At 47.5% G+C, this 22,477-nt stretch overlaps 1 protein-coding gene across 1 annotated transcript; it reads left to right on the forward strand.

The window, feature by feature from the left end:
* Window positions 1–277: 277 nt before the first annotated feature.
* On the forward strand, window positions 278–21,136 carry LOC111608929 (dynein heavy chain 17, axonemal-like). The gene is made up of 22 exons (XM_023335416.1): window positions 278–618; window positions 1,549–1,934; window positions 3,166–3,352; window positions 3,429–3,528; window positions 3,606–3,691; window positions 3,769–3,894; window positions 5,269–5,427; window positions 5,505–5,591; window positions 5,660–5,827; window positions 5,895–6,011; window positions 13,531–13,781; window positions 13,852–14,044; window positions 18,553–18,699; window positions 18,769–18,874; window positions 18,941–19,032; window positions 19,104–19,223; window positions 19,297–19,440; window positions 19,518–19,697; window positions 19,770–20,006; window positions 20,113–20,282; window positions 20,359–20,479; window positions 21,059–21,136. The coding sequence occupies exons 1-22, from the start codon at window positions 289–291 to the stop codon at window positions 21,059–21,061; spliced, it is 3,510 nt and encodes a 1,169-aa protein (XP_023191184.1). The 5' UTR covers window positions 278–288; the 3' UTR covers window positions 21,062–21,136.
* Window positions 21,137–22,477: the final 1,341 nt, after the last annotated feature.

Raw genomic sequence — 22,477 nt, forward strand, 5'->3', positions numbered from 1 at the left:
GGCCCGTAAGAAAGGCTTACAGGATTCAGTTATGCCGCATGAACTGATCAGTACATTAATGCGAGAGAACGCAAAAGATAAAAAATCCCCATGGCCCCTACAGGCCTCCGTAGTACAGTAGTATATAGTAAAAGCTGTTTTTCCCGGGCTTTTTAGATTGCGTTTTTTCCTGACAGTCCCTGAAGGTATTATTCTGACCGTTAGAAACGTTGATGTTTCCAGGACTTTAAACGGTTTTAGGTTAGTTTTCGGTCCAACTGGTCGTATAGTGACCGAGACAGAAGAAACATGGAAGGTACCGACGACGAGCGGTTAGAACCGATCCGGATGTTGGTCCAACGGAGCTTCAGGCTGGACCCGGACAAATGGCGGGAGTTTGTGTCGGAGATCAGCAACAAGACGGCTCTGACCAGGTTCATGAGCAGCCCGGATCATCAGCTGTTCTTCCACCTGCAGCCGGACTCCGGGCTCCAGGCCAGCCTCGGCCTCCCCTCGGCAGCCCAGGCCAAGGTTGTGTGCGTGTCCCGGGCGGCGCAGGAAGGCTCTGGGAAAGCCTTCAGGATCCAGGAATTTAGCGGAGGAAAGGCTCTGAGCGGCCTGATAGGCCTCAGCGAAGAGGTATGCTAATGCTAACGCTAACAGGCACTTGTGGCAATTTATAATTTAACCAGCTAACAGGAACACAGATTAGTAACACATTTCTGATTTAAATGTTTGGATTTAGAAAGAGGAAAACATTTAAAATTACTCAAATTTAGCAACCTAAACATTAATTGCAATAAACATTTGATACACAGATAGCAGGACCAGAGAAACTCATCCAGGCTTTAGTTTCACTTTAGTGGCTTTGATTCCTGCAGCAGCGTCTTCACAGGTCTGATTGACAACCCAACTGTCCAGAATGCTGCTGCTGGAGTTCTGACTAGAACCAGGATGATAGAGACACCATCCAGTTCTACACCACCCGGTTCTACAGTCCTTCACTGAGAGACTTTAAACTGCTGGTAGTTTATAAATCACTGGATGGATTAAAGATCTGCTGCTGCTGGATCAACCTGCTGGTTCTGGTTCTGTTCTGCATCAGGAAACGAACCAAACACGGAGAAGCATCATTCAGCTTCTATGCACCACGGATCTGGAACAAATTTCCAGAAAACTGAAAAACAGCTGAAACCCTGAGTTCCTTTAGGGCTAAAACCAGCTGGTTGGAGCTGCTTAATCAATGAAACGCTGATCAATAATCGGACGTGTAAGGAGGGCAAAATGTAACGCTTCAGTTGCTGACTGTGTTTCTATGACTTTGCATGTTTGTGTTTTTATGAGGTAAAGCTCTTTGAAATGCCTTGTTGCTGAAATGTGCTACACAAATAAAGTTGAACTTTCATACAAAGTGGATAAATTAATAAAAACTGTTAGTAGATCAAATAAAAAAGCCAGAAAACTGAATGAAAGTGTTTCAAGATGAAAAATGATCCTAGTCCAACAATGTCTGCAGTCAAACTGAACGAAGTGCGTCTTCAGCCACAGACATGTCCCCTGTCCCCCCAGGTGTCCTGCCCCCTCCTCAGCAGGGCGGCGGACCGGAGCAGGTGGGCGGTGGGCGTGGCCCAGGACGCCATGAAGCTGATGGAGAAGCAGAAGAACGCCGCTCAGGTGGTGGAGGCTAAGGTGGAGGGACTCACCTTCCTTCCTCCACCCGACGCGCTCTGTAACCAGGACGACCTCGACCGCTTCCTCGCACGCTGTAGCCCTGATCGAGGCGGTGGTTGCCATGACAACGACAACAGCAACACCAATGGGCTGGTTCAGGACCCTTCTCTGAAAAAGCTCAGCCTCACTGGCAGCAATAACTCCGATCACAGTCACCATGACGATTCTGTCGAGGACCGTAGCAGTCTCCATGACAACAGTTGCCATGTGAACCAAAATGAACAGTAAGACAGTTCACTCCTCATGTACTGAGACACGGTGTGTGTGTGTGAGTGTGTGTAATACCTTGTGGGGACCGAAGCCTGGGCCCCCCAGGGGGAACCTCTGGTTTTGGGTCAGGGGTCAGATTTAGGACTAAGGTGCGAATTGAGTTTTGGTTGGTTAGGGTTAGATATGTAACTGTTAGGGTTAGACTGTAGAAATGAATGGGAGTCAATGGGAAGTTCCCACAAAGATAGCCACATAAACGTGTGTGTGTGTGTGTGTGTGCGCAGACCTTTTTGTTGTCTGCCAGTTTTGACTGATGCCATGAAAACAATATCATCATGTTCTGTTTTTATGACGGTTTGAAACAGGCTCTTCAGTTGCATTTTATTTTCACTGGGCTGTTTTTCAACAAGCTGACCAGAGGATCCAGCTCCCATAAAGCAGATGAACTTATGAACTTTTTCTCTGCCCCAATAACTTCATACAAGCAATGAAATTAAAGGCCTTCACTTACATTATGAGCGCTCCACCTGCTGCGGCCTGAACCACAGCCTCAACTTCCTGCTTCACATCTGGAGGAGAAATAAAGCCTCCAGCCTGACCGGACCCGTCCAACTGTAATTAACTTTATCTAGAGGCCCGAGGCTGAATTAATCCCCACAAATTATTGGGATTAAGATTAAATGCTTCCGTTTTTATAGCACCATTTGAATAAGCAGTGTAACTTCTCCCGGTTTTGGCTTTTGTTTCATTTCTCCCAACTCCGTCTTGTCGCTTGTTGTAACTGCAGAGTGAGCAGAGCAGAGCGGCAGCCTTAACTTCTGCCTCCTGCAGCACAACAGAGCATTCTGCTTAGTTTCCTCATACTCTCTGTCTGCACTGCCTCTCGCTCCAAAGCCTCCTGTCCATTAACTCCGGTCAGCAAGATGCATTTGGTTCACTGTCCAGGAGAGACAGGATATTGATTTGGGATTTTGAACAACATTTTGACGGATTGAGTTGCTCCTGCATTGTCCTCTGTGCATAAATTTGAAAATGTCTTCGCATCGGCGCCAAGTAGTCCAGGGTGTAAATTATCTGTATAAATGAAAGAATTTTCTACCGTCTTCAGATTTTTACGTTGTTTAGAAAAAGAGACGGTCAGATACGGAAAATAATATGGATGCTGCGGGCGATTCCAGGCTGGAATACAGGAGATTCCAGGCGGAATTGCGGGTGAGAGCTCAGCCTGTGTTTCCCCTCCCACAGGAAGCTGGCGGTGGCCCGTCTGCTCCACGCCTGTGAGGAGACGGTGGTGGAGTGGGTGGAGCTAGTGTCAGACTTTCTCCAGCAGGACTGGTCTGGACTGATTCTGGACCGGCAGAAACCTGTCCCTTCAGAGGAGTTTTCCTTCTGGAAGAACCGTCTGAAGAACTTGCTCTTCATCCAGGAACAGGTGATGATGTCATCCTGATGATATCATCCTGATGATGTCACGGCGGCGTTCTGACGGCAGCTGTTTGTGTGTTCAGCTGCTGAGCACCAAAGCCCAGCAGGTGGGCTCCATCCTGAAGGCTGAAGACAGCATCTACTGGGCCGCTCTGCAGGACCTCCAGAGACACGTCCAGGAAGGTGGACAGCGGTGTCTTTAGGACACATGCAGAGACGTCTGTTTGTCTGTCTGTCTATCTGTCTGTCTGTCCCCTCAGGTGTCCGGGAAGCCGAAGACATCACGCTGCACCTGACCCTGGTCCAGCAGAAGCTCACCGAGGTTCTGGAGATGGACTTCCATCAGGTACCAGAAACAACTGCACCTGCTGGCAGCTGATTGGTCCTCAGTCAGCTGACAGAAAGTCTGTCTGTGATTGGCAGCTGAAGGACAACGTGGCAGCAGTGATGGACGCGGTGGGCCTGCTGTGGACCCACTCTGAGTTCTACTGCCGGCCCAGAAGGACCGTGGTTCTGCTGCAGGAGATCTGCAACCTCTACATCCAGCTGGTACTGAAGCCCGGAAGAACCCGGGTTTTATTGGACCTGGGTCCAGCTGCTTCCACTTCTGGTCTGATGGAGGCGCTGTGGATCTGTGGCTCAACAGGTTTTAATGTTGAAAACAGGAAGCTTGAAAATGTGACTAGCTAAAGATAACAATGTGTTAATGGAAACATTATGGACAAAACACCAACTACGCACACATAAATAAATACAGATAAAATAATATTTTAAAAATAAAAAAGCCATTTTTTACACTGGACTTAAATCTCAATGAAGAAACCAGCCAGTGGATCTTAAGCCAAACTGCTGGTCACATTTAAAAGTTAATAAATTAAAAGACATATCACTCTCGCTGCAGGGAGGCTCAGCACTCCTCCGGACCCACTAGGGACAGGGGTGTAAAGAAAATGGATGGATTTTACATAAAATGGAGTCAGCATATTCACGTATTTAACTAAATATTATAAGGGTATAAAATTCTAGTACCCTAAATTCTGGACTATATGTAACTACTTTTTCCCAAAACTTTTAACACTGCTGCCTTTACTAAGCCTGAACGTTATCGGTCTGTTATGGCAACCGATCCAATATCTGTGTCATTCGATAGACACTCTTGAAAAAATAAAGGATGTGTGCAAAACCGTGAATTTAACAAAAAATTCTTTATTTATAAAAAATACAGAAATGACGATACAGAATCAGTTCTACAATTCCTTTTCTTTCGTTCCAAATAAAACACAGCAAACTCAGGCAGAAAGAGTTTTGTTAGCTGTACAATCCTCCACTGGGTTGTTTCTAATGTAATGCAAGACTCAACAGGAAATTATCTTTTCAAAATAAAACCAAATTTCACAATAAAGCTGACCTGAACTAACATTAACCTTCACTAAATATGACAAAAATAAAAGAAATAATTTCTCCCCTTTAATAAAATATTTAAATTAATTTAAATATTTCTCTTTTTTTTCCTCATTTTGACAGTCAGTTTACTTTTGTTTGGCGACTTGTTCCTGTAAGCTAAAGGTAACTAATAGTGAAGCCCGATAAAAGCTAGTAGTGAAGCTAGCTAGTGGCTAATAGTTAAGATAGCTACAATCTAATAACGATGCTAGCTAAAAGCTAATAGTTAAGATAGCTACAATCTAATAACGATGCTAGCTAGTGGCTAATAGTTAAGATAGCTACAATCTAATAACGATGCTAGCTAAAAGCTAATAGTAAAGATAGCTAGCAGATAATTAGCGGAGTCTAACCTGCAGAGCGGTGGCGCTGAGCAGCGTTCTGGAGGAAACCTGGAGGAGGCTCGTCGTCTCCATCGGTTCAGAACCTGTTGCTTTATTCCATCAAGATGTCAGCATGTCTCACCTGTTTCACCTGCAGAGCAGGGGCTTCCTCCCTGGACAGGAAGTGATCGGGGTTCTGGTGTCAGAACCCGGCCCGGTTCTCCAGGACATCCAGCTGGTGATCCAGACCCTTCAGGCTCTCAAGTCCGCCTTTTGTGAGCAGCAGACCCAACTGGAGCTCAAGAATCAGAACCAGGTACTGGGCTGCAGCAGGACCACCTGTCCAGGTGGAACCAGAGTGATGTCATTGTCCAGCTTGTCTCTGTCCTCCAGGCCACGCCCACTCCCAGCTGGACCTTCCCATCTCACCTGGTCTTCTTCCACCTGGACACCTTCCTGAACCGCCTGCTCAGCATCCAGGTAGCCCCGCCCCCTCACCTGAAGCCTCTCACTTCCTGTAGACTGACTCCGCCCCCTCCGTCCAACAGGAAGTGCACTTGGTCACGGCGCGGTTCTACCGGCTGGACCAGGCGGTTCTGACCGGCGCCAGCGGCACCTTGCTGACCGTCGGCATCCAGCAGGTGTACCAGGACTTCCTGGTCCAGGTGAGGCTGCTGTCGGCCTGCAGCTGCGACCCCACTGACCCAGAGGACCAGGTGAGCCGACCCCCGACCCGCTTCCTGTGGCCGAGCCCTCGCTGACCCACCTCTCTCCCTCCCTCAGACCTTTGAGGTGGAGCTGGACCGGTTCTGGGAGCAGGTTCTGGACCTGGAGACCCGGCTGGTGTCGGTTCTGAGCAAGGCCCTGGAGGACTGCAGCGAGGTGGCGTCCGCTGCCAAGGTACCGCCGCCCGGTTCCGATTAGGGATGCACCGGTCCGGCCTGTTCAGCTGCCATATGTGAGGTTTAGGATGGGCTGGTACAGGCTTCTCAAGCCGTGGGGCGCGGCCCCCCCAGGGGTCGTGGCAAGGTGTCAGGGGGGCCAGAAGCAGAACTTTCTAAGTGACATGACGCCGACTTTCCCCTTACGACAATCTTAGAACCTTCCCAGTCCTAAGATTGTGGCTTGCAATAATCGTAACCAATCATCCTGCAGTGTGTGGTGTGTTACCGCTCCGATCTAACATCGGCCATATTCAACATGTCAGCTTGTCTTGACCCTTTTATCGCAACCTGTGGAATGTGACAGGTAGCCAATCAGAAAGCACGGTGACGTAAGAACGGAGGGGAATCCCAAACAGCTGACTTGGCAACTGAGAGTCCGGTTTAGTGCATAGTGCAGCAAATAGAGTGTCGTGGAAAAAATACTATTTCCAATCACTGTTCAGGTGAAATCACTCAATCAGGTTTATTCATATATTGTGCACAATACAGAGAGCTTGTAGGACAATCAGTAATGAAGCAGGTCTGGATGAAAAGCTGCCAGGCAGAGAAACACATGAGTTTTATACCAAGGTAGGCCTGTCACAATAGCAAATTTTGCTGAACGATTAATTGTCTCAAAAATTATTGAGATAAACGATAATATTGTTTGAAGACCTTTTTACACTGATTTAATGGAAATGATGTAATAATGCAGGTGATTTCCTGCCAAAGATAGATACACTTTATTTTCAATAGAATATTTAACACTGGAACTGATAAACAAAATAAACAAAAACAAAAATAAAATGGATTCTCAGTCTCCATCAATAAAAACGCACTTGAAAAAAAACAACTAAACAACATAAAGTAAAAGTGGAAATAAATACTGCATTCAACCAAAAGATTATGAAGTCTGTATATTATGTTTCCCTTCAGTAATAATTAGATGTAAATAGAGAAAATGGGCACATCGACTACCTGATGCAATAGTTCACACTACATGATGTTTTGCTCCTATTTTCCCCCTTACAACAATCTTAGAACGTTGGTGATAGGTTTATTTTAATTCCTATCTAGCAAAGATTCAACCGGAGGCAATAATTGTCTTTTCTGCAGAAAGGAGGGAAGACCCGAGACGCGAAGAATCGCTGTAAAACACTGTCTGGGATCAACTCTGCCAGATCTTTCTCTGCATTTGGCTTTATTAGAAAATACAAGGAAGGAGGTTGGGCCTTCTCACATAGTCACAAAAGAATTTGATCAATGACCTTTTTCTACAGGGTGCTCTGGAACCTTCCTTGGACATGCCCTTAAAAGGGCATGAGGCTGACCGCAAGTAATCAGTTACACATGGAGCTGATAACACAGGAATGTGTAAAGTCTCTAGCCTCCAGGCAAACATCCTAAAAATGGTTAATAGTGTTTCACAGAAGGAAAAGGAGTCACATAAACATCAAACAAAATAATAATATGAAAACATAACCTTTCAAATAAACTCACAAGTAAATGAACTTAGATAATTATTCTAACAGTTGGTCTTTCTAAGATTGTGTGGTGTGTTACGGTAGATCGTCATTGCCGCTCCGATCTAAATCAGGGGTTTTTCTCCGACTGGGCGCTTAAAGCAGCCTGTTGAATGTGACAGGCAGCCAATCAGAAAGTGCGGATTCCCCTCCCTGCTTTCTGAGGGGAAATTACGGAGGGGAATCCCAAACAGCTGAGACGGAGCAACCCGAAGTCCAGCGGACATTGGAGATGATATGTGGAAATTGCTACCGTAGTTGATAAACCCGGTAACTTTTCAGCTGTTCTTCGTTAACGTGACGTAAATAGGTTCTAATGATTTTCATTCAGTCAGGACTTTACGCTGACACTAGCCACATGCATTGCAGGTAGATTGTAGTAAAGCATTGATTAATGCCTGGTTTTAAAATTAGTTCACTGGACTTGTAGCCATTATTTTGTGCCCATTGTTGGACACCACACGGCAGGACCGAACCCGATGGAACCGTTATACCTAGGATTTCTGTCGGCTAATGTTTGGTCTGTCAGGTTTTGAAATGGGCCGACAATCGGCCGACAGCTCTAAGATCGTGTCTCTGCGCTGGGCTTTACACTAAGGAAATGAGGAAGGAGGGTCAGTGGAGAGCACCGGAGTTGAGCCTTTTTTCATTCAGTGTCATTAACAGAAAGAGAAAAAGGTCGGAAGAGACGATAATGCCGATAATTAAAATGACGTCGATAGTTTTAATTTATTGTACGATTAATTGATTTATTGTTTATCGCGACAGGCCTATACCAAGGATAAAGAATTAACAACAAAGGGTGAGACAGTCTGGTTCTGATGCAGCTGTAGAAAACAACTTCCAACCTTCTACATGTAACACAAATAGTTCTTTTGGTGAGAGTTCACAAGCATTTATATAACATGACTAGCAGATGTGACCTTAATGTAATTTTTCCATCACATAGAGCGGCTGCTCCCTCCTCTTTTATCAAACATCTTTTCTTTTTGTTTCGTCTTTTATTGCTTAAAATGAGCCACAAACTATCACTGTTTGATTATTCTAAATTCAGGTTTGGTCTGTTGGGGTTTTACTGGATTTTCTTCTGGAATCGGTTCTGTGGTGTGTTGCTGCTGGACTCACGAACCGACCGAACCTGTTGGACTTTTATCGGTTCTGTGGTCACAGAGGTTTGGAAAATCGGCCCACAATCCTTAAATGTTGTGAACCAGACCTAAAACTCACAAACTCCTCTCCTCTCGTCTCTCCACTGCCCTAACGCTCTCTGACTCTGGTCGCTATGGTAACGTTTACATATCCCTTCAAAATAAGATACAGATGCGCCACAAAAACGAACATTTTACTTTGGTGAAAACTTTAACTCAGGATAACGACTAATGGAGCCCTGAGCTTGTTTCTCTGCAACCAGACGGTCCATCTGGGAGAGATGAGAGACGATGAGACCGGAAGTGTAGCTGATGCTCCGGGTTCTTGGTCTCTAAGCAGCTTGAAGCTTCATTGCCTCATTAACATCCGGTCACCATATCATGCAGAGCTTGGACTGTGGGAATCACCTGCTGGGATAAATCCATCCTCCTGGCTCTTCTCTGGGCCTTTTCCCTTCACAAAGAAACTTTACAAACAATCTGATCCGTTTCTGGCTCATTTTGCTGCTTGTGGCTCCATGTTGGCGGCAAGATGGAACCGAGAGAATCCGGTTAAAGGATTTTCAAAATAAAAGATCCTCTAGACTCAGATAATACCCGGTACCAATTGATCCACGGACCGGTACCAGTCCGCGGCCCAGGGGTTGGGGACCACTGTTATATAGCATATTTTCAACAACAAGACAATACAAAATGATTTACAGGAATTAAAAGGAAATACAAACAAAATAACAAACCAAAGGAAAGAAAAATAATCTATTGTTGATCTAAAGTATGTAAACTAGATACTCCTGTTTTGGGTTGCTAAATAAGTGTAAGTAAGTATCCTCTGGACTTGTTAATATGCTCTAAATTTGTAATAGTAATGTAAAACTAAATGTTCCTGTTCTGGAAGATTTTTTTACTGGATTCTAAGTTTGCTCTATTTCCTTTTCTGGGTTGCAGTAGTAGGAGTCTCTGCATAATAATCTAAAATTGAATCTAAGAAGTTTAATATTGGTCTAAATAATGAGTACTCTACCGTTTCTAAATAATAAGCTAAAGAGTGACTAATTAATTCTTTTCTGGGTTAAAAGTGAGTACTCCACTTTTAATAATAAAATAATAAAAGGGGTATGAAATAAAAAAGAGGAAAGGACACATTAGGGCAAATGGCAACATTCAGACAAAGCAAAGGGCAAAACAAAGACATGAGTGAAGGAAGTGACATCATAGGGCCATGAAACCTCGTTGCTCAGACTCCCGGCAGAAGTCCGATAGGATGTTGTTGTCAAGGCATGTCCTTGGGAGCGCTCAGCTCCACAGCTGCATGGATAACAGGAGGGGCTGAGGTGGGAAGGAGCGTTATGTTTGGCAACACGGGGAAAACTAATTCAGATACAGAATGTCTTAGGTCAGATTACTTCCAGATAATATATTACTTTGTTTAGGTTAAAACAGCTTTTGTGACAAAGTATAGTTTTCTTTATTCACTTGTGTTTAGTTATTTGCCTAGTTAACCGCTACATCAGTAAGTGTCGTTATGACAAAAATCAGGTTGTTTGCTACCGGTTACCTTCGTTGTGAATAACTTCCCGTCCATCACTTTCATTCAACTGGACAGGAGGTGGGCTGCAGGCCATGATCCATTTCTTGCGATATTCCAGACTCCGTTTTGGTTTTGGAAATGTAATAAATTGTATTCTGCCCTCTACAAGTTCTGGGTAACGGCTGTCAGGAATGCATGTTACCCACTGACAACTCGGACCGTGATTATTTATTATTTTCCTCAAAATAATGTTCGCTGTGATGAACGTGGCCTTGCTGTCGGAGGTCAGTTCCTCTAGATAAGAGGAATTTATTTCAGGACAAACTCGCCAGCCGATTGGTTAGCTGCTGACAAACGCCCGGGAATGATTGGGGAGCATTGCTCTAGTCAGCATGGGGGCGGGGCCGGCGTCGTGTCAGTTATTCATGCTTAACTCATGAACGAGCCTGCGGTCACTAGGTGGCAGCAGAGTCCCAACTAATCAACAGGATGCCTGTAGAAGCAGAAGGGGAGCGGAAGACATTTTGAAACAAATCTGCCGCCAAAGAGCAGAGAGGGAGAACAGTCACAGGTTTACTGACAGACGGAGAATTTTTGTTTTAACTACAAGAATAAAGTCATAATATTAGGAGATAGTTATGATATAAAGTTGTTGAAAGATGAGGAAAAACTAATTTGAATAAGAAAGAAAGCTTTTACAGTTATCCAGATGTGATGTGACCGGCTCAGACAGTTTGTTTGAAAGAAACAATTCTTTAAACATTGTTTCAAATCCTGCAGCTGATGATTTGATCCTGATGTTTAAGATTATTTCCTTATTTGTAAAACCAATACCGTAACTTTACAAGACCCTCAGTATTCCTCATTTTAGCAAAGTGTGGTGTAGAGTTATCGTAAAATTATGACTTTATTCACGTATTAATACAACTGTACTGTCATATTTAAAACTCTTAGTCCGGCCCTACTTAACTGTAGCGCTCAGGAAAACTCCAGGAAATAGATGCAGCCCACCTACTTACTGTTCATGGAAACGTTACGCACTTTTCATGTCTTCTAATAAGCTGGAATATGGGCAATATTGTTGCATAAGAAATATGTTTAAAAACTGTATCTTATGAAAAACAAGCTGAAGAAGTTGACAAATAATCAATTTTTACAGTTTTAAAAAGTTTTATTGTTAAGTGTAAAAATGCACATCCTAGTGAATCATTTGCCTTTTTCTCAGGTGAGAATCCTCAGACTGAGGTCAGTGTGACTGCTGGAGGTTATACACTTTAAAATGAGCTGCTCCTGTTTTGTACAGTTAAATGATTAAATATGATCAGATACACAACAATATTTCAATAACACGGCTAAACCGATCCAAAAACAGAAAATGTAAGAAAACAAATTTAACATGTTAGATGTTTACTTTCAGACTGACGTTAAATAATTATTTTATTTTGTGTGTTAAGATGCAGTTGGTCAGTGGGCAGACCGTTAGCATGCTACGTATCCTAATAAAGTTCTGCATCTCACCCAGAGAAACTGAAAAATATTCCTGCAGACATGAATTAGTCTGATCTCATGTGCAGCTCGCGTTGATGTCAATGAGCAATGTGAAAACTTGCAACTTATTGACAAAACCCAAAATAAGCGTGTGCTAATAGTCAGTAAAGCCTATAGGTTTTCCCTCCATTCCCCCCCAAGAGGCGCAGCTAGACAGGTGGGAGGCGTTGTCATGCCAACCACCTGTTGGGATTTCAAAATAAAGCACATTTAGAAGTTTTATGATATTTAAATGAATTCAAAACGGATTATGGCTAGAATAAGGTTCTTTACATTGTTTTAACATAAATAATGAAACTTAATTCTGGCGGTGTGTGTAGGGATGAAAAACATTTTCTCTGCCGGTTCCCCTAGCAACTGGGTCACCTGACCTGAAGGTTTTCATGGACCCACGCGCTCGCAGTTTTTCTGTGTGGATTCGCAAAAGTGACGATTGGACAAGACGATCCCCGCCGTCTGAACGCGGTACCAAGACCACCAGAACCAGAACCGGCGTTCTGTTTATCTGTGCTACCTGTAAATCCGTCCTACCTTGTGGTCATGCTCACATCGATGCTACGTCACAATCTGCTGACTCAGCAGATTTCTTATAAATCCGTCCTACCTGTGGAAGTTTCGTTTCATGTGTTTTATTTCATCGCAGATTACGGTTAGCTTTATTTCATTTATTTTATTCCCGGCTTTCATTAAGCTGCTGAATTACTTCATGGTTTTACTTTACATGACAGCAGCTTGTAAATTTATTTTTAAATGGTTTTAGTTTGCTGTCTGAAATGTCGTTCCTGTAAACATATCATTATTTGGCGGTTAATCAGGACAAAATATGTTGGGTTTTTAGCTATTTTGTCCTTATAATTAAAAATATTTTAGTTTAATAACGCTCTTTATTACTAAACTTTGCTGAATAGATGTTAGTGATACTATGTGGGATTTTAGCTGTGTAATATTAGTGTATATGAATCATATCCTATCATTTCAGTGACCTGCTCAGTTCAGTGACACATTGTGGCTGCATTTAATAAAGTCTGTCATACAGCAGATTAATGCACAAAAAAAGAGTCACACTGATCTGTATTTGTCTTTAATTCCAATAAAACCTGTTTCCTCTGTCTGATACGGTTTTATTCTTACTAACCTCTGTATTTAAAATATTTGAACAGGTAGGATATTCTAGTAAAGGATTAGTGCAAACATCTACAGCTTTTCATTTTAAACAGGTAGATGTTCAGATGAAGGAAGTGATCTTCTTGTGGTTTCGTCATGGATAGAAATTGTTCCGATGCTAAGCTAACCATAACTGCTAAGCTTCCACTTCAGTCACTCAAATATTGTTATCCGATATATTTAACATCAACAACCTGCTATAGTTTTCTGACTGTAAACATGACGGTAGCAGCTTTGGACGGGTAGCACAGACAGATAGACTTAGCTATCTATTCGTGCTACTGTAGGAAAATCTGACGAGGTAGCACAGATGGTCAGAACACCGGTCCGGTTCGTCCTTTTCGCTTCCTGCTGCTCTGCGTTGGTGCCAATAACGTCATCAGCCAGCGTTGCTATGGTTACGACGGACGCCGTTTGTGTCGCTCAGTGCTAATGTGGGGCTTTTATTGTGGCGGGGCTGAATAGATGGGACTCCAGATTTACAGGCCGGCCGGATATGGAATCGGATCAGAGCATCTCTAGTGCTGACTGAGCCTCTGTGACCCGACCGGATCCGGCTGGTTCCGACCCGGCTGTGTGTTCCAGGTGGTGAAGATGTTCTGGTTCTTCCTGGACCGGCCCCAGGTCCAGGACCAGCTGCCTCCCTGCCTGGCCCGGCTGGAGGATCAGGTTCTGGCGGACCTGGACCGGACTGAGCTGGAGTTCTACAGCCAGAAGGAAAAACCCGAGCGGTGGTTCCGGTTCTGCCCGGCCGGCACCGCCCGGCTCTGCTGGAACCGCCAGCTGCGGCGCCGAGCCCAGGAGACCCTGAGGAGCTTCAGAACCATCCAGAACCTGTAAGGCTCCGTCAGAACCCCGGGCGTCCGGACGGGGCCCAAGACGGGTTCTGCTACGACTCTGTTTCAGGTGTGGGGGCGTGGCCTTGGCGCCGGCGCTGCTGCAGAGGGCGGAGCAGGTGATGGAGCTGCTGCAGGACTTCAGAAACAACACCAGGTCTGATTGGAGCGCCAGGCTGGAGGAGGACTGCGGTTCCGTCCTGAACCAGAAGCTGGTCCAGATCGACCCGCCGACCCACCTGGAGGTGGCCGGCAGGAAGCAGGTAGGTCAGAAGCAGAACTGCGGTGGCTGGAGCAGAGTTCCAACCAGTCCCGTCTCAGCAGAGGTCAAAGGTCGAGGAAGGACGTCTGAAACTCGACCGTGGAACAAGAGCGCTCAAAGTACCCGGATGTGTCATCGCTCCGCTCATTTTAGCGGCGACACCTCCTTCTGTGGATTTAACCCACAATGCAATGCGGCACCAGCTGCAGTAAACGGAGGTGAGGACAGAAATGTGTCTTTTATCGTTTGTCATAACAAATTGTTCTAAAATGTTTGTAGGCGTGAAAGTTGAGCTCACAGGTCCAGCTGCCGCTCAGTTTATATTTTAATGTTTGCTCAGAGTTTCTATTGGAGCGCAGCTATGCTAGCAGGCCGAGCGGCGGGTGGAGCGTAGCTGAGACATAAAGGGTTAAAAAATGCAGTAAATAGCTGCAAGTAGCAGAATATGGAATAAATATTTTTCCCTTAACTAACCCTACATTTATTTAGTTAATATAGATATTTTATAAATGGTCAAAACAGTGTTTCCTTTCAATACCAGTTACTTTTATCGCTAGCTAGCAATTTTTGATCATGTAAATTTATAGTAGGGAAAATATTTTAATACAATGTCTATTAATGATCAGTGAACTCTTATTTTTCATTGTTTTCTGCAGGCTGCAGCTCCGAAGCTCTTCATCTCCTCATCCTGCCTTCACCTTAAACTAACTATGGGAATATTTGCTTTGGATCAGAAAGTCCATCCATCCATCCATCCATCCATCCATCTTCTTCCGTTTATCCGAGGTCGGGTTGCGGGGGTAGCAGCTTCAGAAGGGAGGCCCAGACCTCCCTCTCCCCGGCCACTTCTTCCAGCTCTTCCGGAGGAATCCCGAGGCGTTCCCAGGCCAGCCGAGAGACATAGTCCCTCCAGCGGGTCCTGGGTCTTCCCCTCCTCCCGGTGGGACGTGCCCGGAACACCTCACCAGGGAGGCGTCCAGGAGGCATCCTGACCAGATGCCTGAGCCACCTCAACTGGCTCCTCTCGATGTGAAGGAGCAGCGGCTCTACTCTGAGTCCCTCCCGGATGACTGAGCTTCTCTCTAAGGGAGAGCCCAGCCACCCTACGGAGAAAACCCATTTCGGCCGCTTGTATCCGCGATCTCGTTCTTTCGGTCATGACCCAAAGCTCATGACCATAGATGAGGGTGGGAACGTAGATCGACCGGTAAATCGAGAGCTTCGCTTTTTGGCTCAGCTCTCTCTTCACCACGACGGACCGGTACAGCGCCCGCTTGACGGCAGACGCTGCACCAATCCGCCACCCTCCCGCTCCCTTCTTCCCTCATTCGTGAACAAGATCCCGAGATACTTGAACTCCTCCACTTGGGACAGGACACCCCCCCTGACCTGGAGAAGGCACTCTACCCTTTTCCGGCTCAAGACCATGGCCTCGGATTTGGAGGCTGCTTCACACTCGGCTGCGAACCGCTCCAGAAAGAGCTGCAGATCATGACCTGATGAAGCCAAAAGGACCACATCATCTGCAAAAAGCAGAGATGAGATCCTAAGGCCACCAAATCGGATCCCCTCAACACCTTGGCTGGTCTAGAGATTCTGTCCATGAAAGTGATGAACAGAATCGGTGACAAAGGGCAGCCCTGGCGGAGTCCAACTCTCACCGGAAACGAGCCCGACTTACTGCCGGCAATGCGGACCAGACTCTGACACCGGTCATACAGGGACCTGACAGCCCGTATCAAAGGGCCCGGTACCCCATACTCCCGGAGAACCCCCCACAGGGCTCCCCGAGGGACACGGTCGAACGCCTTCTCCAAGTCCACAAAACACATGTAGACTGGTTGGGCGAACTCCCATGCACCCTCCAGGACCCTGCCGAGGGTGTAGAGCTGGTCCAGTGTTCCACGACCAGAACCAGAACCACACTGCTTTTCCTGAATCCGAGGTTCGACTATCCGACGGACCCTCCTCTCCAGGACCCCTGAATAGACCTTGCCAGGGAGGCTTAAGAGTGTGACCCCTCTATAATTGGAGCACACCCTCCGGTCCCCCTTTTTGAACAGGGGGACCACCACCCCGGTCTGCCAATCCAGGGGAACTGCCCCTGATGTCCATGCAATATTGCAGAGTCGCGTCAGCCAACACAACCCTACAACATCCAGAGCCTTAAGGAACTCCGGGCGGATCTCATCCACCCCCGGGGCCTTGCCACCGAGGAGCTTTTTAACCACCTCGGCGACCTCGTCCCCAGAGATTGGAGAGCCCAACCCAGAGTCCCCCGGCTCCGCTTCCTCAGTGGAAGGCATGTTGGTGGGATTGAGGAGGTCTTTGAAGTATTCTGCCCACCGGCCCACAACGTCCCAAGTAGAGGTCAGCAGCACACCATCCCCACTATAAACAGTGTTGGTGCTGCACTGCTTCACCCTCCTGAGACGCTGGATGGTGAACCAGAATCGCCTCGAAGCCGTACGGAAGTCTTTCTCCATGGCCTCTCCAAACTCCTCCCACGCCCGAGTTTTTGCCTCAGCAACCACCCGAGCCGCATGCCGCTTCGCCCGCCAGTACCCATCAGCTGCTTCCGGAGTCCCACAGGCCAAAAAGGCCCGATAGGACTCCTTCTTCAGCCTGACGGCATCCCTCACCGAAGGTGTCCACCAACGGGTTCGAGGGTTGCTGCCGCGACAGGCACCGACAACCTTGCGGCCACAGCTCCGATCGGCCGCCTCGACAATGGAGGCACGGAACATGGTCCACTCAGACTCCATGTCCCCCACCTCCCCCCGGACGTGTTCGAAGTTTTGCCGGAGATGGGAGTTACAGCTCCGTCTCACAGGGGATTCCGCCAGACGTTCCCAGCAGACCCTCACAACAAGTTTGGGCCGCCAGGTCTGACCGGCTTCCTCCCCCACCACCGGAGCCAACTCCCCACCAGGTAGTGGTCAGTGGACAGCTCCGCACCTCTCTTCACCCAAGTGTCCAAGACATACGGCCGCAGATCCGATGAAACGACGACAAAGTCGATCATCGAACTGCCGCTTAGGGTGTCCTGGTGCCAAGTGCACATATGGACACCCTTATGCTTGAACATGGTGTTCGTTATGGACAATCCATGACGAGCACAGAAGTCCAACAACAGAACACCGCTTGAGTTCAGATCGGGGGGGCCGTTCCTCCCAACCACGCCCCTCCAGGTCTCACTGTCGTTTCCCATGTGAGCGTTGAAGTCCCCCAGCAGAACAAGGGAGTCCCCAGGAGGAGCACTCTCCAGTACCCCCTCTAAGGACTCCAAAAAGGGTGGGTAATCTGAACTGCCGTTCGGCCCGTAAGCACAAACTGCAGTCAGGACCCGTCCCCCCCACCCGTAGGCGGAGGGAGGCTACCCTCTCGTTCACCGGGGTAAACCCCAACGTACAGGCGCCGAGATGGGGAGCAACAAGTATGCCCACTCCTGCCCGACGCCTCTCACCCTGGGCAACTCCAGAGTGGAAGTATGTCCAGCCCCTCTCAAGGAGGCTGGTTCCAGAACCAGAGCCGTGTGTCGAGGTGAGACCGACTATTTCTAGCCGGAACCTCTCGACCTCACACACTAGCTCCGGCTCCTTCCCCACCAGAGAGGTGACATTCCACGTCCCAAGAGCCAGCTGATCAGAAAGTCTCCATATCAATTTCCTGGAGTTATTTGCTGATTATCTGCTCGGTTATTCTAATAAAGACATTCCTACAAAAATATTTTGTCTTTTTCTATGCTGGTATCTTACAAGCAGTAACATCGGATCACTTTTTTCAGTAACGAGTAATCTAACGCGTTACTATTTCCGATCCAGTAATCAGATTAAAGTTACTTATCCAAATCACTTTGCGTTACTGTTTTCTTTTGTAATGTCATTTTATTTCCTCTTGCGTCACCGTTTCTCTGCGACAGCAGCAGCTGACCGCCGTGACAGAAATGTTAACAATGGAGGTAGATGCGCATTTTGTTGCTGGAAAACCAGGAACTATTTTCAGTTTCTGTCTGTCAGATTATTGTAAGCAGTTTTTGGCTCGTTTTTGTACGTGAAGTTGTTCATTTGGGCTTGGAAATAAGCAGAGACGCATAATAAATCCCAGAATGTGTCTGACATCCAGGTAGTTTTAGTCAGGATGATCCGTCCTGCTGCGTCTTTGTTAATGTCAAGTTAATATATTTGCTGTGAATGACGTCGAGTTTCACTCCAACAAACTGCAAACATGGAGACGAATATGAACAGCGCGATAAACGTGAAAAGAGGCACGAATGAACGAGTCGGTAACTAAACGCCATTATAATCATTAATATTAAGATGATTGTTTTATTACAATCAGTAATAAAAACTTAATCTGAAGGTGTTTTTAAAATTCACAAAATCTTAGCTGAGTGATGACATCATCAGTACACCCTGTTCTGATTGGAGGACTGCCATTCATGCCAGCAGAACATTCTTGTGTTGTTGAGTTGAGGAACGTTCTCTGACTCCGTCTCCTCCCGTACAGCTGGAGGCGGTGCTGCAGCAACTGCGCTACGTGAGCAGAGAGGGCGGCGTGGCGCTTCGCCCCGACGCAGACCGCCTCCTGCTGGCCAGAGACGACATCACGCACACCTTCCTCCTGCTGGACCAGACCGTGTCCTGCTACAACCAGGTTCCTGCTGCTGCGCCTCCTGCACACACAGGAGGAGACGCGTCATGTGACGCTCCGTTCTTCTTTCAGGTGGTGGGCGGGGCCATGGAGGCGGAGCTTCCTCTGATCCAGGAGCAGCTGCAGCTGCTGAATGACACTCTGAGTGAACTGCAGAGCAAGACCTGGATCTGTAAAGGTGCATAATGCTGCAGGTGGTGGTGCTGCAGCAGCAGGTGGTGTCATGATCTCTGTGTGTGTCCAGATGTGCAGCAGCAGAGCCAGCAGGTGTTGGCCGTTCATTCCAGCATCACAGAAGCTCGAGCCAACATGGACGCCATGAAAAGCATCGCACAGGTGAGTTAAACAGGCCGACACCACCCAGGTGAGCTAGTCACACCCTCTGCTATGAGCTGCTGTTTGTTCAGGGGTGGGCGGAGCTTGACCTTCTGCAGCGTTCAGGTGATTCTCTGCTGGAGAGCAGCGTTAACGATCACAACTGTAGAGGCATCAAGGCAGACGGGGAGCAGCTGCTCAGCCTGACACAGGTAGGACTGAACACCTGGCAGGGGGGAGAGGAAGGGGGGCGGGCGCTGATGAGGACGGCTCACCTGTTCTCAGGTAAACAGGCGCCTGTACGGAGCTGATGAGGCTTCTGAGGCCTGGACCGGGTACCTGGACTACATCGACGACAGAGTCCAGGACGGCCTGCTGCAGCTGCTGCACAGAGCCCTGCGCTTCCTGACCAACAGCATGAACACACAGGTACACACACACACCTGGAGGTCACACACACACCTAGAGGTGACTTCTGTAAAAGTACTGGTGCTTGTCTTTCTCAGCAGAGCGGTGGCGCCGCCCTGCTGGCCGTCTCTCTGCAACTGCGGGACTCCAGAGGACTCGTGTTTGAGCCGTCGATAGACGACGGCCCCGCCGCCTTCCTGAAAACCATCATCAGGGATGTTTACGGCGCCGGCGCTCTGGTTCCCAGGATCTCCGTCGGTCGCCATGGTGACTACCAAGTGAGTCGGCCTTCTGTCCTTCCGACACGGCCTGCGACTCCATCGTCACTCCACTCCTCACCTGTGTTACAGGAGAGTCTGCGGCAGAACCCGGAGCTGTGTGCTCTGGAACAGGAAGTGATGACAAGGCTGCTGCAGGTGAAGGAGGAGGCAAAGAAGCTGAGGGCGGGGCTGGACAGGTACGCTCACCTGTGGCTCAGTGACAAGCAGGCCGTGTTCCAGGAGTTCCTGACCTACGGAAAGCCGCTGGCAGTCGGGGAGGTCGAGGCTGACCAGAACCCGCCCAGCCTGAAGGACTTCCAGAGAGAGGTGACACACCTGGACACACCTGTTCACACCTGGACAGTCAGCGTTGTTCTATCTGGAGAGTGTCTTACCTGAGCCAGGTGTGGTTCTGTGGCTCCGCCCCCTTCAGATCCAGGTACTGCTGACCGTCAGCTCAGAGGTGACTCACCTGGACGAGGGCGTGGTCCTGCAGGGCTGGCTGCAGGTGGACATGCGTCCCTTCATCACCTGCCTGCTGTCCATCATCCTGGACTGGAAAGACATGTACACCGACTTCCTGCTGGAGTCGGCCACCAACAGGTGAGCTCCCCTGAGGCCGGGTCGGTTCTGGTCGGTTCTGGTGGGAGCTGACCCCTCCGCCTCTCTCTTTGTCCAGCCTCCAGCAGGCGACCCAACCCAAAGACCGAGGCTCCGCCTCCTTCGACCTGACGGACACCATCCTGCTGCTGGAGGCCGCCGGGGTGGAGCTGCCCGAACACCTGGCCGCCAAGCTGCAGGTAGTGACATCACAGTGACATCACAGCTGCTTGGCGCTCTGCAGGAACAGAACCTCTTCTGGAGCACATTGACAGGGTGGGAGGGGACCGGGGCCCTCACAGCGCCACTAGTGGTAATGACGGGAACAACAGTTCATTTGAGTCACTGAATCAGTTCATTAAAGTGATCCGTTCAGCGGAACGCAGTTATTATAATGATAATGAATTTAATTTGTAACAAAAATCTCAAAGTGCTTCACATGTAATCACAGAATAACAATCAACGCACAACATAAAAATCTGACGGAGCAGCGCCTCTTCCAGGACAGTGCTGGTACTGCACCACGCCGACAGGTAACCCACTGGCGGCCATGTTGGAGGTGGGAACTGGGAGACGTTTGCCAGACTCCAGTTGATTTTTTTTTTTTCCCAGTTCTGACTACAGTTCTGGAACGCAGCGAATATCCTTGTTAAAATAATCAACCCGTCATCTTCATCAGCTTCATCTGAACCCAGGAGGGCCCGGTAGAACCTGGCGCTCCAGCTGGCTGGTCTCCATCAGCTGCTTCCTGTCTAACTTCCTCTTCCTGTCTCTTCCAGTGAGCGACGCTCTGCAGCACCTGACGTTCCTCCAGCAGCCACGAGGGGGCGACGCAGAGACTCAATAAAAACATAAACCTGATCTCCGTTTACCTCTGCAGACCGGACTGGGGTGGAGGAGCAACAACACTGGTTGTACTGGGAACCAGTGGAACAAATGAAACCAGTAGAACCAATAGAACCAGTAGAACCAATAGGACTAATAGAACCAGTGGAACCAGTAGAACCAATAGAACCAGTAGGACCAATAGTACCAGTGGAACCAGTAGAACCAATAGAACAAATAGAACCAGTGGAACCAATGGAACCAGTAGGACCAGTAGAACCAGTAGGACCAATAGAACAAATAGAACCAGTGGAACCAATAGTACCAGTGGAACCAGTAGGACCAGTAGTACCAGTGGAACCAGTAGAACCAATAGAACAAATAGAACCAGTGGAACCAGTAGAACCAATAGAACCAGTAGGACCAATAGTACCAGTGGAACCAGTAGAACCAATAGAACAAATAGAACCAGTGGAACCAATAGTACCAGTGGAACCAGTAGGACCAGTAGTACCAGTGGAACCAGTAGAACCAATAGAACAAATAGAACCAGTGGAACCAGTAGAACCAATAGAACCAGTAGGACCAATAGTACCAGTGGAACCAGTAGAACCAATAGAACAAATAGAACCAGTGGAACCAATAGTACCAGTAGAACCAGTAGGACCAATAGAACAAATAGAACCAGTGGAACCAGTAGAACCAATAGAACAAATAGAACCAGTGGAACCAATAGTACCAGTGGAACCAGTAGAACCAATAGAACAAATAGAACCAGTGGAACCAATAGTACCAGTGGAACCAGTAGGACCAGTAGTACCAGTGGAACCAGTAGAACCAATAGAACAAATAGAACCAGTGGAACCAGTAGAACCAATAGAACCAGTAGGACCAATAGAACAAATAGAACCAGTGGAACCAGTAGAACCAATAGAACAAATAGAACCAGTGGAACCAATAGTACCAGTGGAACCAGTAGGACCAGTAGTACCAGTGGAACCAGTAGAACCAATAGAACAAATAGAACCAGTGGAACCAGTAGAACCAATAGAACCAGTAGGACCAATAGTACCAGTGGAACCAGTAGAACCAATAGAACAAATAGAACCAGTGGAACCAGTAGAACCAGTAGGACCAATAGTACCAGTGGAACCAGTAGAACCAATAGAACAAATAGAACCAGCGGAACCAATAGAACAAATAGAACCAGTAGAACAAATAGAACCAGTAGAACCAATAGGACCAGTAGAACCAATAGGACCAGTAGAACAAATAGAACCAGTGGAACCAACAGAACCAGTAGGACCAATAGAACAAATAGAACCAGTAGAACCAATAGGACCAGTAGAACAAATAGAACCAGTGGAACCAAT

The sequence above is a fragment of the Xiphophorus maculatus genome, chromosome 6, assembly GCF_002775205.1.
Source record: "Xiphophorus maculatus strain JP 163 A chromosome 6, X_maculatus-5.0-male, whole genome shotgun sequence".
Taxonomy (NCBI): Eukaryota; Metazoa; Chordata; class Actinopteri; order Cyprinodontiformes; family Poeciliidae; genus Xiphophorus; species Xiphophorus maculatus.